Source organism: Procambarus clarkii, chromosome 67 (genome assembly GCF_040958095.1).
Source record: "Procambarus clarkii isolate CNS0578487 chromosome 67, FALCON_Pclarkii_2.0, whole genome shotgun sequence".
NCBI classification, from domain to species: Eukaryota; Metazoa; Arthropoda; class Malacostraca; order Decapoda; family Cambaridae; genus Procambarus; species Procambarus clarkii.
In genome coordinates, this window is record NC_091216.1 from 22,229,801 (window position 1) to 22,247,182 (window position 17,382).

Here is a 17,382-nt window from a genome sequence, read left to right on the forward strand (position 1 = left end):
TTAGCCTCGAATACTGATACAAACTAGTAGCTCGACTATTCAGTCAGTGATATAGACTGGTAGCCTCAGTTATTAATATAATGTAATGACCCAGGTCAGACTCTGGTCTGAAAAAGTACCAAGCATTGGTAACCAAAGAAAACGTTTGTATGGTGTCAGTGCCAGAACCACCCGCCAGGGGTCCTGAAAACAACAGTCGAGGCGTCAGCTGGGAAGGTGCAAAAGAATTTGTAAAGGGACCAAAAACCTTTACGCTGTTCATGTGTCAGAGAAAACCTTTGCACTAGAGGTAAGGCATGACTGTTGGATAGGTAGTGAGCTTGAGGAGACCAGCTGTAGCGCCGCAGGGGTGACCAAAGCTGCGCAAATCACAGGAAGAGGTGCACCTACAGCTACTCAGGATCTGTAACTGACGACAAGCTTCAAGAAGAGCCTGCTAGTGTTAATATCGTGGACGACAGTATAAGGCAAGCGTAGGGGCGGACATGTGTGAGAGGTCACCATTTATAATCTCTACATTGTTTACACTGGTGGATCATAGATGATAACAGCCACTTCCTGACGCTCGGACTTGGCGACGGCTTGGACAAACAATCCTAGCCTAATCCAACATTTGTATGTTCCACTGAATAATTTGTACCAAATTCTATTTGTTTAATCATTCAGGGATGTGGTAGAGCAGGGTTCATGAAGGCGAGGATGCACTAGAATTTCAAAGTAGAGTATACACTTGTAGGTTCATTATTCTTAAATATTTGTATCATTTGGTAATGTCCTAAATTATTCTGATACCCTGAAATGTTGTCAAATACTAAACAATTAATCTGTTGCATGCAGGATCATGGTTACGGAGGAAGCGGGTCCCATACCAAAAATCAAGATAATGAAAATCAAGAAAAACAAAATGAAAAAGTCTAAAAAGAAGTTAAAGAAAGGATTAGAGGTTAGTATACATTAGCAGAAGGTTCAGTTCGTGTAAAATTTTAGGCCAATCTGATGTTTTCCTTTGAATAGCAATGTAGTACTGTAGTTCTTTTACTGTATATTATTTGATATGATATGAAGTATGTAACACTTAAAAGCAAGAAACTTTCATTTAGGCTACACAGTGAATCAGCTTTAGACAATCTTACAGAGGCACTTCACAATATTAACTGGGATTCTGAATTCAATAATACCCATGATATAAATTCATTAGCTAACCTCTTCCTCTCCAAAACTCTAAGCCTCTACAACCTTCATTGTCCCCTTCTTACAAAGCAAGTAACTGACAAAAGATTAAACAATCCATGGCTCACAAGTGGCATTCTCAACTCAATCAACAAGAAACATGAATTTGAAAAGAAAGTTAGGATTGGCCTAGTTTCAAAGGAAGTAGCTAAAAGGTACTCATCAATGCTTACCAGTATCATAAGAAAGGCAAAACTTGCATATTATGTGAATAGATTCAATGAAGCAAAAGGCAACATGAAAAACACTTGGAAAACTATCTCTAGTATCCTAGGAACTAAGCAACACTCACATAACCAAATAAAACTCTACAAGGATGGGGATATACCGTCAACTGATTTAGAAATGGCAAATGAATTTAATAGTTTCTTTTCATCGGTTGGTGCTAATCTTGCCAGTAAAATCCCACAGACTCAGACACATATTAACACATATCTCTCGGGCAGCTATCCAAACTCTCTTCTCCTTTCACCAATCAGCCCGGCAGATGTTGTGTCCATCATACACTCTCTAGAAACCAAGGCAGGGAACACCAGTGAAATTCCGTCCATTGTGTACAAGAGAGCCTCCCATGCCCTTGCCCCACCCATAGCACTACTGTTCAACAAATCTATAGTGTGTCACACCTTCCCTGATATCCTCAAAAAAGCAAGAGTAACGCCAGTCCATAAAGGAGGCAATCCGGCGGACATAAACAATTATAGACCAATATCAAATCTACCCATTCTATCAAAAATATTTGAAAAAATTATTTACAAACAGCTCTATTCCTACCTCGTAAAATTCGACATACTCAGCCCCTGCCAGTTTGGCTTCCGGTCCCAAAAGAGCACCAACGATGCAATCATTAGTCTCCTTGACGTTATCTACTCAGCCCTTGACAAAAATGAGTTTCCGATTGGACTCTTCATTGACCTAAGAAAAGCCTTTGATACTGTTAATCACAACTACCTCTTACTTAAACTCCAGCATTATGGAATCCGAGGCCTTGCCCTTGACTACATCCGATCCTATCTTAGTGACAGACACCAATATGTAACCATCAATGATACAACTTCGTCCATTCTACCAATTACCGTTGGAGTGCCACAGGGCAGCATCTTAGGACCTCTTCTATTTCTTATATATATAAACGATCTGCCTAATGTCTCTAATATTCTCAAACCTATACTGTTTGCTGACGATACTACTCTTATCTATTCAAACCTCAACCCACATACACTAAATAATGTTGTGAATAATGAATTAAAAAAAGTCCACTTATGGATGTCAACGAACAAACTAACATTAAACATCGAAAAGACTTACTACATCTTATTTGGAAGCAAATCATCAAATGCAATTCAGCTACAGATAGACAACATTAACATCAGTAATAAAGATGATGGCAAGTTTCTTGGCCTATTCCTAGACAAGAGACTCAACTTCAGCACCCACATTCAACACATAACTAAGAAAGTCTCTAAGACAGTTGGTATACTCTCCAAAATCAGATATTATGTTCCTAACTCTGCTCTCCTCTCACTATATTATGCACTAATTTACCCCTATCTTAATTATGGTATCTGTGCATGGGGGTCTACCACTGCAAACCACCTTAAGCCCATCATCACACAGCAAAAATCTGCTATCAGAATTATAACTAACTCAGCTTTCAGACAACACTCAGCTCCCTTGTTTAAATCCCTAAACTTGCTAAATATTAACTCCCTCCACACATTCTCTTGTGTCAACTACATTTACAAAACCCTGTTCTTAAATGCAAACCATGCTCTGAAACTCTCCCTGGACAGATGTAATAGGACCCATTATCACCACACCAGAAATAAATATCTCTTTGATATCCCCAGGGTCAAACTTAATCTGTGTAAACACTCTATGCAAATTAAGGGACCTAGTTTATGGAACTCACTCCCTAGTGAATTGAAAAACTGTAAAACTTTTGCCTTATTTAAAAGCAAAACCAAAAAGTACCTAACTTCATCTTCTTAGTTTCCTACACTGAGCTTTAAATTTGCTCTGTACCTAGTGTTACCCAATCTCCTAATTTTTATGTAATTTCAAACAACCTTATCATTGTGTTCATTGCTGTCTTCTTTTATGTGCTAGCCATATGCTGTATTGTGACTACCAATTTTTGTCAACTACCATTCAAGCTGTCATTGCAACCAATCTTATATTGTTTCTGCTGTATTATGCCTACCAATTTTTTTGTCAACTACCATTCAAGCTGTCATTGCAATCAATCTTAGCTACCTATGTGCTTTAATATACTGTACCTACAATTTTCTCTCATCTTTTTTTTCATTTCATGTAATCTGTTATCATTTTTTGTCTATAATTTTGCAAGTATTTACCTCCTTATAATTTTCTTAGATTAAGGACCTGCCCGAAACGCTGCGCGTGCTAGTGGCTTTACAAGACTGTAATTACCATATTTGTATCCTCACATTCCTTATGTACATTCTTGTATATGCATAAATAAAATAAAATAAAATTAAGCTTTGGTTTAACACTTGGCACCACTGTGGTGCCGTCTGTCTTGCTGCCGTTGTGTCTATACATTGTACTGCTTTTGAATTTATTCTGACCTCTTTTTTTTTATGGAGAGTTGAATTTTAAAGTTATAGAATTATCCTCTTTATAGCAACCATGACCTTCTGTTTAATGTCTCCTTACTCTGCTATCAATAGGGCAGTATTTTTTTTATATTATTACAAGGCAGACAGCAATTCAAGTAAAAGGTTGCTGATGTAAGGTAAATGGAAAATATTTGTTCATGCTCATTCTGTTCTACATAAACTGTGTTGTTTTTGATACTGCCTGATAACTACAGTATTTTGTAAGAAGGACTATGAATATTCAGATACCCTAGTAGTATATAGGACAGTAATATGAAGAAACTAGAAATTATATATATATATATATACACACATATATATATATACACATATATATATATATACACATATATATACATATATATATATACATATATATATATACATATATATATATACAAGATATATATAGGGATATAAAAGTATTGTAGCGTATAGCCTCATGTTTGCATGTTAACACTTTCACCCAGTGATCACGCAGTGTGTGGCAAAATGTTTTCTCACGGATGTACGCCAATCACGCATATTGCGTCGTAAATTAAAATATTCGTTAAAATTCTAATTTTTATTTGATCATTCTTGGACTGGTTTCATAATGAGCGCCTTTAGATTGCACACAATTTTATACCATAATGAACAACATAGCCTGACAATTGAGGTCAGAACACTGGAAAGATTATGAATACTCTTGTGATGATGAGCATCAATACTCTTGTGATGAGCATCAATACTCTTGTGATGATGAGCATCAATACTCTTGTGATGATGAGCATCAATACTCTTGTGATGATGAGCATCAATACTCTTGTGATGATGAGCATCAATACTCTTGTGATGATGAGCATCAATACTCTTGTGATGATGAGCATCAATACTCTTGTGATGATGAGCATCAATACTCTTGTGATGATGAGCATCAATACTCTTGTGATGATGAGCATCAATACTCTTGTGATGATGAGCATCAATACTCTTGTGATGATGAGCATCAATACTCTTGTGATGATGAGCATCAATACTCTTGTGATGATGAGCATCAATACTCTTGTGATGATGAGCATCAATACTCTTGTGATGATGAGCATCAATACTCTTGTGATGATGAGCATCAATACTCTTGTGATGATGAGCATCAATACTCTTGTGATGATGAGCATCAATACTCTTGTGATGATGAGCATCAATACTCTTGTGATGATGAGCATCAATACTCTTGTGATGATGAGCATCAATACTCTTGTGATGATGAGCATCAATACTCTTGTGATGATGAGCATCAATACTCTTGTGATGATGAGCATCAATACTCTTGTGATGATGAGCATCAATACTCTTGTGATGATGAGCATCAATACTCTTGTGATGATGAGCATCAATACTCTTGTGATGATGAGCATCAATACTCTTGTGATGATGAGCATCAATACTCTTGTGATGATGAGCATCAATACTCTTGTGATGATGAGCATCAATACTCTTGTGATGATGAGCATCAATACTCTTGTGATGATGAGCATCAATACTCTTGTGATGATGAGCATCAATACTCTTGTGATGATGAGCATCAATACTCTTGTGATGATGAGCATCAATACTCTTGTGATGATGAGCATCAATACTCTTGTGATGATGAGCATCAATACTCTTGTGATGATGAGCATCAATACTCTTGTGATGATGAGCATCAATACTCTTGTGATGATGAGCATCAATACTCTTGTGATGATGAGCATCAATACTCTTGTGATGATGAGCATCAATACTCTTGTGATGATGAGGATCAAAATTTTAAATATTTGTTAAAATTCTATTTATTGTCCTTTTATTATGGGACTAGTTTTAAAATATGCGCCTTTAGATTGTGCAAAATTTCATACCGAAATGAACGATGTAGATCAGAAATTAATGGCAGAACACTGGATATACAGTATTATAAATACTTGTGTGGTGATGAGCGTCCAAAAATTTAAATATTTGTTAAAATTCCATCTCTTGTTCAGTTATTATGAGACTAGTTTTAGAACTTTTGCGCACGGCACGGGCACAGTGCAGATTTGACGTCATGCGCCCTAGCGGTGCGTGCGGCGACACCGAAATGTTTTTACTCGTTTCAATTTTCTCACCGTAATTCTCGTGCTACGTTTTTCGTTTTGACATCATTGTGTTCACAATAGAATTCCCTACAGGGGTATATGCATATAAGGTCCAAAAGCCCGGAGCAACTCCCCAGAGCAAAGCCTAAAATCGGCAAAAGTTACCCGTGAGCGCACAAAATCAGTAAAATGTGTATCCTCGTTTCGGTTGTCTCACCTTAATTGTCGTGCTACGTCGTTCATTTTGGTATCATTGTGTTCGCAATTGAATTCCCTTCAGGGGTATATGCATATAAGGTCCAAAATCTCAGCATGACTCCCCTCAGCAAAACCTAAAGTCGGCCAACCGTTACCCGTGAACGAGCACCAATTGGCACACCCGCAACTTAATGTGTATACTCGTTCAGTTTGATAACATCAATTTTCGTGTTACGTCTTTCATTTTGGTATCAAATTGTTCACAATATAAAGATGCATATTTTAAAACTAGTCCCATAATAATGGAACAATAAATGGAATTTTAACAAATATTTTAAAATTTGGACCACAAAAGTATTTATAATCTTTCAAGTGTTCTAACCTCAGTTGTCAGTCTACATCATTATTATTGTGTCAAATTGTGCGCAATATAAAGGCGCTCATTTTGAAACCACTCCCAGATTGATCAGAAAAAAATTTAAATTTTTAACAAATGTTTTAAAATGGACCCAAGCATGTGTTCATCGCTCAGAATCGGGAGAAAAATGATGGGCTTAAGTACGTGTCCATGGAGTGCAATAGTATAAAATGTGCGCCTTTAGGCTGTGAACATTTGATACCAAAATGAACGACATAGCTCAGAAATTGAGGTCAGAACACTGGAAAGAGTATAAATGTCCCAGGAATCGCCGGGCTGGGTACGAATTTCCGGGAACACAAAAGTGTTAAGTTTAGGAAGGGCTGTCAATATTATGGGAAATTTATTATTCTAGCCACTTGGGACATGAAGAACAGACTATTTTTATCTCCTTTTTCTAAATAATGATTCAAACAGTCCTCTTTTTTATTTTTAACTTTATATTAAATATGCTGTACAATATTAATAATTATTGTACAGTATTAATACTGTACATTACTTTAATACTGTAACTATTAAATTGAAATGATTGAATAATTGAGTTTTAGGCAATTTTTTAACAATTTGTGATTCTCATACATGAGTAGCCTACTGACAATGTGAAGTTGATGCTTGCCTGCAGCTTCCCTATTTACCACTGTATGTGCCAAATGATATGAGGAAGTTTTGCAAGTGAATGTCATGATGGCCACACACTACTCTTTATCCTCATCTCATGGATTTATGTGATGAAACTTGAATATAAGCAGAGGTGGGAAATACCTGACCATCATCTGTTGTAATTCAGACTGGCTGTGATTAATTTAATGGAAAATTATTTAAAGGTTTCAAAAGAGTTATGAATATAATATGGCATATTTGATTCTTACTTTAGTTTTCTTTAATTGGCAGAATCAAGATTCAGAGAGCGAGATTGATAACTTGGATTTGAGTCAGAAGCTGTATCCACTCTCTCACTATGTATCTGACCAAGAGGAGCTTGTCAATCAAATGTTGGCAACAATACGAGGGTCCAAGCTAGAGGCAATGCTTCCACCAGTGCTCAGGGTCAGTGCTTCCACCAGTGCTAAGGTCAATGCTTCTACTAGTGATCAGGATCAGTGCACACCAATCACTTTACTTCAGAAATAAAGTCTAACAATATTTATTCATGTAACTATAGTTACATCTATTCACTTAGTCCCACTGCATGACATGTGAAGAGCTGCGAAGTGCTGCATGAATAGACTCAATAACTGCTGGTATAATCATGCCTCTATGCAGGGGAAAGGAGTCAGGTAATAGGATGTACCATTAGACTTGAATCAATAAATCAACTTTTATGTTTAGGAAATGGTATGTTCAGTACAAGCCAGATAAATCTAAGGTACTGTATTTACAAGAAACTAAATTATGCTGTACAGGGCAAGAGTTCATGGTATATGTAGCAAAACACAAACCGTGAAGATTATTCAATTATTATTTTCTATTAGTTTATGAGTCAGATATATTGTTATAAGGCTTTTATATACAAATTATTTTTCCTTATAAAAAAAATTCATAGGAAGGCATTCCTTCTTGGCATCCAGCATCTCAAAATACAAGCTATTAAGAACACAGTATTCATGTGAATTTGTTTCACTGTAGCTCCAGCTACTGAACCCATACTTATTGTTGTACTCACCACTAGTTATTACTGTAGCCATCACTGTAGGGGTAAGTTCACCGTATAAATTATGTAAAAAGTCTCTACTAATTGAAAACGGCAACAAATGCACGTGAACATCCAAGGCTGTTGTGTAGCCATATCTGGAGAAAAACAGCAGTACCAATATCAGGATCCTTTTGTATGTAACAGAATCTTGTTACTGTGTATTAGTATTCTTTCCCAAACTTGTATACAGTAATTTAGAAAAAATCTGAAATTCCTGTGTTTTTGCTTGTGTTAAAATGAATATATAATGTTTGTCATAGGTGAGGAACATGTTATTTAAAGCTACGCATAAAACTACAGTAATTATTCTTTTCACAGAGCATTCCACTGAAGGAGCTGAAGAAGCTCTGCCTTCATGAGTTACGTGGAATGAGCAAGAAGCGCATTCTCTGTTGCATTAATGGTGAGTAGTTAAGATACTCTGTACAGAAGGGAAGGGAACTATCAGGATAAAGTGTCAGGCCATTACAACTATATAGCACTTGAAAGGGGTCAGGATAAGGATTAGGGATGGGACTGGGGGAAGGAATGATGCCCAACCACTGGGACGGTCGGGGATTGAACGACGACCTGCATAAAGCGAGACCGATGCTATACTATCCAGTCCAAGTGGTTGTACACTGACCCTGTTCTGTACAGAACAGTCAATTGTTTAGGACAGATGTGGCCAATCTGTGGACTAGAACCACCACACATAAATTAATGATCCCATTAGCATCAGAGATAACATAATAGTTGAGATAGGCTCCTAGCCCCACCTGAATGTTCTTAGATTAATGCAATTACTCATTTTTTATGCTTTTATCATATTTACATTTAAAACTTTGAATCAGATTAACTTCAACAACTACTACATCTAACCTGTTCCAGTTACTCACAGCTCTGACACTGAAAAAGTTCTTTCTGACGTCCCTGTGACTCATTTACGTCTTGAGTTTCCATCTATGACCCCCCTAGCTTTGAATAATGATTCTTTGTCCACCTTATCAATTTCCCATAGAATCTTATGTATCCCCCCCCCCCCTCCCACCATCTCTCCTTTCCTTCAGTGTGGTAAGGTTCAGTTCTTAGTCTTTCCTCACTGCTTAAGCTCTTCAGCTCAAAATGAGTCTTGTTGCATATCTCTTTTTCTTTTCTAGTTTCTCCTTGTCCTTTGAACGAACCTTTGACATTTCTCCTTTTTTCAATTTTTTTTTCTACAAAATTGGAGCAGGGTACCTGACATACACTGAACGAACCTTTTCTATAAAAAGATGAAAAAAAAATTGTACAAATCTGAAAAAGGACAAAATGTCAAAGGTTTGTTCAGTCTATGTCAAGTAGGCTGCTCCATTATTTAAAATATCGAATATCATATTGATGTTTTTCAGTGGTAGAACAGATTAATTTTATTTCCATTATTTTAAATGGGGAAATTCATTTTGAAAGACGAGCGTTTCACATGATGAGTTAGGTGCCGGAATAGATTAAATTCGTTAATCGAGGTTCCACTGCAGTAGTAAATCATTTTGAAGATTGTATTTTGTTGAGCTTTTATTTAATTCACTAGAAAATAAAGACCTCATTACAAGAGTATTAGAAATTTGTTTTTATAATTACAGTATGGTAAAATTTAGATTTCAGCATTTTGTAACAAACAAAAAATTCTTTCCAGGGTATGTGAAAATGATTCATCGCACACTTTAACATTGCACTTGTCCAACCACTTGGACTAGACGGTAGAGCACACTTTAGCCTTGCTTCTTGTAGGTCGGTGTTCAATCCCTGACCATCCAAGTCGTTGGGCATCTTTCCTTTCCAACATTTTATCCCAAATCCTCATCCTCATATCCCTTCCAAGTGCTATATAGTTGTCATTTATATATGTTTATACATTAAGGTACAATGGGTTTGTGAGAACACATAACATTGGTGTTCTTACATTCTTGCAAAGCCACTAACACGCATAGCTTTTCAGGCAGCATAATGGCTTTGAGATATATACAAGAGTTGTTACATTCTTGTACAGCCACTAGTACGCGTAGCGTTTCGGGCAGGTCCCTGGAATACGATCCCCGCTGCAAAGAATCGTTTTTACAACCAAGTACCCATTTTACTGTTGAGTTAAACAGAGGCTACAGTTAAGGATTTGCGCCCAGTAAATCCTACCCTGCCAGGATACGAACCCATGACTAAGCGCTAGCGGAACACCAGGCGAGTGTCTTACCACTACACCACGGAGACTGCGACTTGGCTTACCACTACACCACAGCTTGGCACTTTCTCCTGTTAATTATCTTCCCTTTAGTATAGCTCCATTTATTTATAGATGGTTTTGTGATACAGTATTCTAATTTAATGATATGTTTCCTCAAAATTTAGAATTTAACATTGTCTCATTCAGAATGTTTATCCGAGGTTGGAATGTTCTATGTGGAGTTTATAATATGGTAGACAATTTGTGGTTGGCAGGTGTGGTGATGGAGGGGTCATCTGGTAGTGAAGAAGATGAAGAGGAGGAGAAGGCAGAGGAGCACCTAACAAATGAGGAAACTAGCACTCAAGACAATACCACAAGGTGAGTGGAGATATATTGGTTGTTTTGGGACTGTGTTAAAACCCACTATGATGCACGCGCTCAAACTCCCTGCCTGGATGGAGAGGGTTGCCTCGTTGTTGTGTATTGTCTTGTGCTGCAACAACTGGTTCATTAATACCAATTCTAAAATGCCAAGGACATTGTATTACATCACTCCTTTCCCCAATGACCAAGGAAAGGCAAGGTTTATGATTTGAAGCTCCCCCCCCCCCCCCCTTTTTTTTCTTACAGATGTCGCATGTGTCTCGTCTTTCGTTGTTGGGTGTCCTGATAGTTTGGTTAGTGATTGCTGAGCACTCTCACTTCCATTAAGGACAGAGAACTTGACCTGACACAAGTTTTGTTAGATCAGTCATGTATTCCAGTGTTTTGCAGTTGGACGAAGCACTAGGTGACAAACACAATGCTATAAGATGCAGTACAGCTATTGGTCTTGTGACTTGTATATGCAATACCCTGTTTGCTTTCCTGATCTGAGAGTTATAGAGAAGCACTCGAGTTCATGCATGCATGTACAGACTGGAGGGCTGTCAGTCCCAGGATTTTGATGCCCAAAATTCTTCCTTCCATCTCCTGTGTTCAGCCTGTTGGGTTGGTTGCTTTCATCTTTTGGGGTCTTTTGTTCTCTCTTTGTCTGTGTTAGATTCATATCTTAGGAAGCAACCAAATATAATACATCAGAACCATTATGGCTTTCAAAGGCATTTTTCATATTGACTCGAAGCATTATTTTTGTATTGTTGGTATCCTTGGGCCAACTACTGAAATTGTTAGGTTATTAACTGTCATGTTGTCCTCAACACAATCTGTCTTATCATTTTACATCCATTTGCACTCTTAATGCTGGGTGTAGATGGCTGAGTGGAGTGAAGGAGTGTTGCTAACTTGTCCTACTCATCTCGTCCAGGATTTGAAGCTAGGTCTTCTTGTTTGTGACACAAGCATACAAGCCACACCATAGTGCGCTCCATATTTAGCTAATGAGTTTTAAATTAGTATGTGTAGAGGTTACCAGGGGAAGTGGTGACTGAGGAAGAAACCTTAGGATGACATACTGTGTAGTAAGATACAGCTACCACAGTGTACATACAATGATAGTTAATTGCATACAGTACAGTATTATAATTATTATTCTCTTATCATTTAGCATAAAGCAACATTAATGTTGTAAATAATAGTTGCAGTAAAGACTTTTCACACATACATATCTCAATACTTGTATAATTATTAAAATTTGTATCAATATTTCCATTGTAGGGATGAAAAGAGAAAGTGTAATGAGCAGACACCTGAGGCATTCCTACTGAAGAAAATCAAGGTGGAGCCAGGCCTGGAAGATACAACAGAAGGGCAAAGTCCTGATACGGGCAAGAGTGTTCTGGAACTTCTTGAGCTAGAGATGAGAGCTCGGATCATCAAGACAATGCTGGAGAAGGGCGACGAGGGAAAGAAAATAGCAGAAGATGCAATAGCAGCAGTCATGCAGAGTGCAAAGCAAATAACAAAGGAAGGTAACCAAATGATGAGTGAGATAGAGACGGTGGGTGTGGAAGGTGAGGCAGTAATGGCTGATGCAAAGGATAACTTGCAGCAAAAGGTCATAGGGGATGAGGTAAGTAATGAAGGCAGGAAAGGGGAGAGAGTTAGTATCAGTAAAGATGGAAGGTCCAGTCGCAGAAGACATCATAGGTCAAGAGGAGATGAGAGGCGGAAGGACATGAGGCGAGGTCGAGACAAGAGAGACAGAAGCCACAGTGATAAGAGTGATTGTGGCCATGGGAAGAGATCAAAGGAAAGAACAAATTCAGATAGACATGTACAAAAGAAAAAGAAAATCACCCGAAAAGAATTTGAAGAGCGTATGAAACGTGCCAAGAAAAATAGAACTTATCGCCAACGTAAACCTTCAGAAGACGAAGAGAAAGCAAAAGAAAAAGATGAGCCTGAACCAAAGATAGATGAGATAAATAAAGATCAAGAAAAGGGGGAAGTAGAGTCATCGAAAGGTGATGCTGAAGGAGGAGAAGCTTCTCAGAGCAAACCTACTGTGGAAGCTGTTGGTGAAGTCTCGGAGAAGGAAGAAGGTGAGCTAGACAGCAATGAGGAAGAGGAGGGAGCTTGTACACCTAGTGATGTTTCCAGTGCAAGCAGCTATTATTCTTCATCACCAAGTAGCTGGAAGAAGAGCTATAGTAGCAGAAGCAGGTCCAAAAGTTATAGCAGAAGTCGTTCAAGAAGTCCAGGTAAGAGGAGGAGGAGGAGGAGCTACACTCGAAGTCGCACAAAATCGAAGAGTCAAGAAAGGAAGAGCAAAAATGATGGAAAACGATATTATGAACGAATGAAGAAAGAGCCAGTTAAAGGTGACAGCATAGGCAAAAGAAGTACTGCAAAAGTTCCTCCAGTAAATCCCAAAGATAATAAAGAGGAAGAGGAAAACTGGGGGCAAAAGTGTGATATTGAGTTTGTTGATTCAGAAGAAGACTTTGATGATAATCCTGACATAGTTAAGGAGACTGTTGGCACAAAGCCTCCATCAGTAGTCAAGGGTCAAGTAATAGAGCGAGCCAGCATTAGCTTCTCGTTCCAGAGGAAACCAGGACCAAATATAGCCCCAAGTGTAGATTTGGATGACTTGCCTTTGAAGCAGGCTCGAAACAATAAGAGAGTTGATGAAATTTCATCAGAAATTGGAATAACTGCAGTAACTACATCCAATAAGAAAGCAACTGAAGAAATTGTTATAAGCTCAGACAGTGAATCAGAAAAGCAAATTATGTCTGTAACAGCCTCATCTACAAGAAATAAGAGAGTTGTAGAAATACCCAAGCAGATAAATCCTAAACAAACACATCCTCTTCGCAAGAGGAATAGTGTCACAAAATTACAACCAAAATCAAAGATTCAAGAGGATATGGAAAATAAGACGAAGGGTTATGTTGCAGACTGCCTTGCAACAGAAAGACAGGATCAAATTATAGATAGTGAAGCTCTGAAAAAGTTGAAGAAAGATGATATTGGTGTTAAAGTGTCTAATACTAAGGTGCACAAACAAAAGCAAAATAAACTTAAGGTAGACATAGAGAAAACTGGAGAAAGCCAAAGAACAATGCAGGAGCCTAAAGTTCACAATGAGGCTGCAGGTAAGATTCAAATGAAAATTCAGGCAGGAGACAAGGGTGCATTAGATGTAGCCAAGATCAGTAATGATGATACACACACACAGTTGGGTGGATTGATGAGTATGGAGGTGAAGTGTTATGAAGAAACAGTATTGAAAGACAGTGATAAGCTTAACAATTTTCAGATAATGGAAAATCCTGATGTTGCAACAATAAATGAGCAAGTGAAACATGGAGATGCTGTAATCAGCCAGAGTTGCACATTGGAAGTGATGCCAGAGTTATCGCACAGCATTTCTAAATTAATAAGCAAGGAAGAAAACCATAATTTAGATAACATAAATAATACATCAAAAGATGAGACAACAATGGATGGTGCAAAGGAAGTGTGTGAGGCATACAATAAAAGCATTACCCAAGATGATGACTTGTGTGACTATGGCATGATATGTGAAGCAAGTAAAGATCATGTTGCAAAAATTGATAATGAAGGACCCGAGCAGCAAGAAGTTGCCTTGGAAATGCATGAAAGTGTTTCATTAGTTAAAGTAATGGAAAAGAGTCTAAATCAAGATCAAAATAATGTTGAAGGACTTGAAGACAGAATGAGTGAAGCAACACCAGATAGTCTAAGCAAAGGCTGCATAGCACAGGAGATGCAGGAAATAGATAAAAGTGGTAGTAATACATCTGAGCAATGTTTACTGACAGAGCTTGAAAAACTGACAGTTTGTGAAGATGATGATGATGGCAAAATGGAGACAAGTGTAAATATTGAAGACAGTAAAGATGAGCAGTTTACAGAAGATTGTTATGACGAGGAAGAGCATCTAGCTTTGAGTGAAGATGATAAACATAGTGATATGGACAATATTAAGCAATATGTAAAAGATGATATTCCAGTTGAGCCAATTAGGATTGAGACGGGGCTGATTCGCAAGCGTGTATTGCGGCAACAGAAGGTAGAGATGACAGTACCAGGCATATCATGGACTAAAAGAGAGAGAAAGAAAAAAGAAAAATCAAGAGATACCCTTGTTATGGAGGGAATTGGATTCTTAAAAAAATCACTCTCTGAAAATGCACAGAGTTCTCCATTAAGGGAAAATGAAGAAGCATCATTAGAAACAAATAGATCCAGTGAAAGACTGGAAATGGAGGAAACAGTGAGCAGTGGTGTAGCCTCAGCAAGTGAGACAGATAATTCATTACTGGCAGAGGACAATGCACCTACCTCTTCCAACTTACAGTCCCCCAAAGATACTCGGGGACCCTCCCCAGATGTTGCAAGTTATGAAGAGTATGAACCAAAATCAGATGAAAAAATCCAGAAGAAAATTGGCCAAGAAACTGAAATTATTGGAGTTATTGAAACCAGTAAAGATTCGAGTTCAGACACTTTTGATGACATTGAATTGGGAGGATCAAGTTGGAGTATGAGATGGCTTCAAAGTGAAAAAGTTCAAAAAGTTGTCACAAGTAGTAAGATGTTAAGCAGAGTACGCAAGAAGTTCCAGAAGAGGGAAAAAGCCACGAAGGTGGTAACAGAGAAGGTGGAAGAACCTCAGAAGAAGACATCGGAGCCTTTTGTCCCAGTTATTGGCAGCATTGAGGAGTATGAGCGACTTTTTGGTATGACGATTAAGAAGGATGCAGAGGAAGCATCCAACTCTCCTAGCCCAGCATTGCAGGTTACAGTGGGGCAAGTAGAACAGACCAGCCAACCTATTGCTGAACAGGACAATGTGTCTGACCCAAGCAAAGTTGTTCCTTGCACAGTTGTCCCAACCTTTGGATCAGATGATGAAGGTGAAGACAGTGAGGAAGAAGCTCTTTGGTCCAAGATCTTGGGAAAACGATGATAAACGAGACTGGTAAACCTACGGTAATGGTGCTTCATTTAGAAACAATAAATGAAGGGACAATACAAGTGTTAATTGTTGACATTTTTGCAACGTGTAAATAGTTAAGTATGTAAAAATAAATATGCGTGCTGATAATATTGCTTCCTGAAACTTAAGCTTTATAAATAAATATTTAAACAGTAAAATTTTATTTAAAATGCTTTTATCATTTACAAATTATGTATATTTGCTGTATTACTTTAACTATCACATTTATTAAAAAAAAAGGCATTTTCACAGCTTGGGGGTTCACTGTACATGAGGTTCACTGGGTATCTGGGTTGCTGGACTTGAGATTCACTGTAAAGTAATCTCTATCAACTCGTGTAATTTTCATATTTTTGCTAAACATTGTTTCAAATAATATTTATAAATAAAACAATGTTGTCCAGCAAAAGTATGGATGCATCTTGTCTGAGGTATGGGTGCATCAGACAAGGGTACAAGGAACTTCCTTACCATTGATAAGATGGCCAAGTTATTAAGAGAAATGTGATTATGGCTGGGGAGGCAAGCAGCTGGAAGAGAAGTTTGGGATTAGTACAAAGAAATAAAATGAATTTGGGTATTGAAAACTTGGAGCCCAGTTCAGTATGGCTGAAAAGGATTAAAGACAAAATGACATATTACCATAACCACTTTTCGATGCCACTTTGTTACCAAGACCTGCCTCTGCAACTAAAGGTATGTGAATAAATTGTTTTGTATTTTTTGTGAAGAGCCCCTCTGGCTCTCTGGAGCTATACTGGGCTGATATTTATGTATTAGACCCTGGCATCAGTCAATTCGATTTGAGTTCTAGCCTACCGGGGACCACGAGTCAGAACCTGGCCCCCTCAGAGAGGCATGGGGAGCAATGGCCTATAGAAACCCCTGTGTGGTTGGGAGCATTCTATGTCTGCCATCAACCGGGTCAGGCACCCAGAAAGGTAGGTGCCCCAAAACAAACCCCTATTCTGGTGAAAATATTGCTACCGAAAGCCGAAAGAGTGGACAGAACTCCCCAAATAAAATTAGCTGACTAGCATGACGTCATCACGTCACCGTGCCGCCGTCTGCAACCCCCCCCCCATCCCTGGGAGGGGGAAGGGGGCGCCCCAGACCCTCCACGCCGGCGATCCAACTGGCAGTTCTTGGCTGATGTGTGTGTAGTGTAGTCACGTGCCTCTGCAACCCGTTCTCGCAAATTCGTAAAGTCAATATTGACTTATTAAATAAGTGCATAGGTGACATACTAAACATAATAGATACCCTTAAAAAGCTTCATAGAAAACACCGACCTTACCTAACCTTGTTAGTATCTTAAGATAAGCATCTTATAGCTTCGTAATTACAATTGTTACTTAACCTATTATAGGTATAGGTTAAGTAATAATTGTAATTACGAAGCAATAAGATGCTTATCTTAACATACTAACAAGGTTAGGTAAGGTCGGTGTTTTCTATGAAGCATTTTAAGGGTATCTGTTATGTTTAGTATATCACCTATGCACGTAGTTAATAAGTCAATATTGACTATACGAAT

The 17,382-nt window shown here is 38.1% G+C and overlaps 1 protein-coding gene across 4 annotated transcripts; it reads left to right on the forward strand.

Annotated features, from left to right (window-relative positions):
• The first annotated feature begins 131 nt into the window (after positions 1-131).
• On the forward strand, positions 132-16,015 carry LOC123767717 (axoneme-associated protein mst101(2)). Of its 4 annotated transcripts, none has more exons than XM_045757656.2 (6): positions 132-289; positions 838-943; positions 7,452-7,607; positions 8,572-8,656; positions 10,705-10,810; positions 12,089-16,015. In XM_045757656.2, exons 2-6 carry the CDS (start codon positions 842-844, stop codon positions 15,813-15,815), a joined length of 4,176 nt encoding a protein of 1,391 aa, XP_045613612.1. In that variant the 5' UTR covers positions 132-289; positions 838-841; the 3' UTR covers positions 15,816-16,015. The 4 variants fall into 4 exon arrangements, with proteins under 4 accessions (XP_045613612.1, XP_045613613.1, XP_069166531.1 ...); XM_045757657.2 differs by having other exon boundaries at positions 163-467; XM_069310430.1 differs by having other exon boundaries at positions 198-216.
• The last annotated feature ends 1,367 nt before the right edge of the window (positions 16,016-17,382 follow it).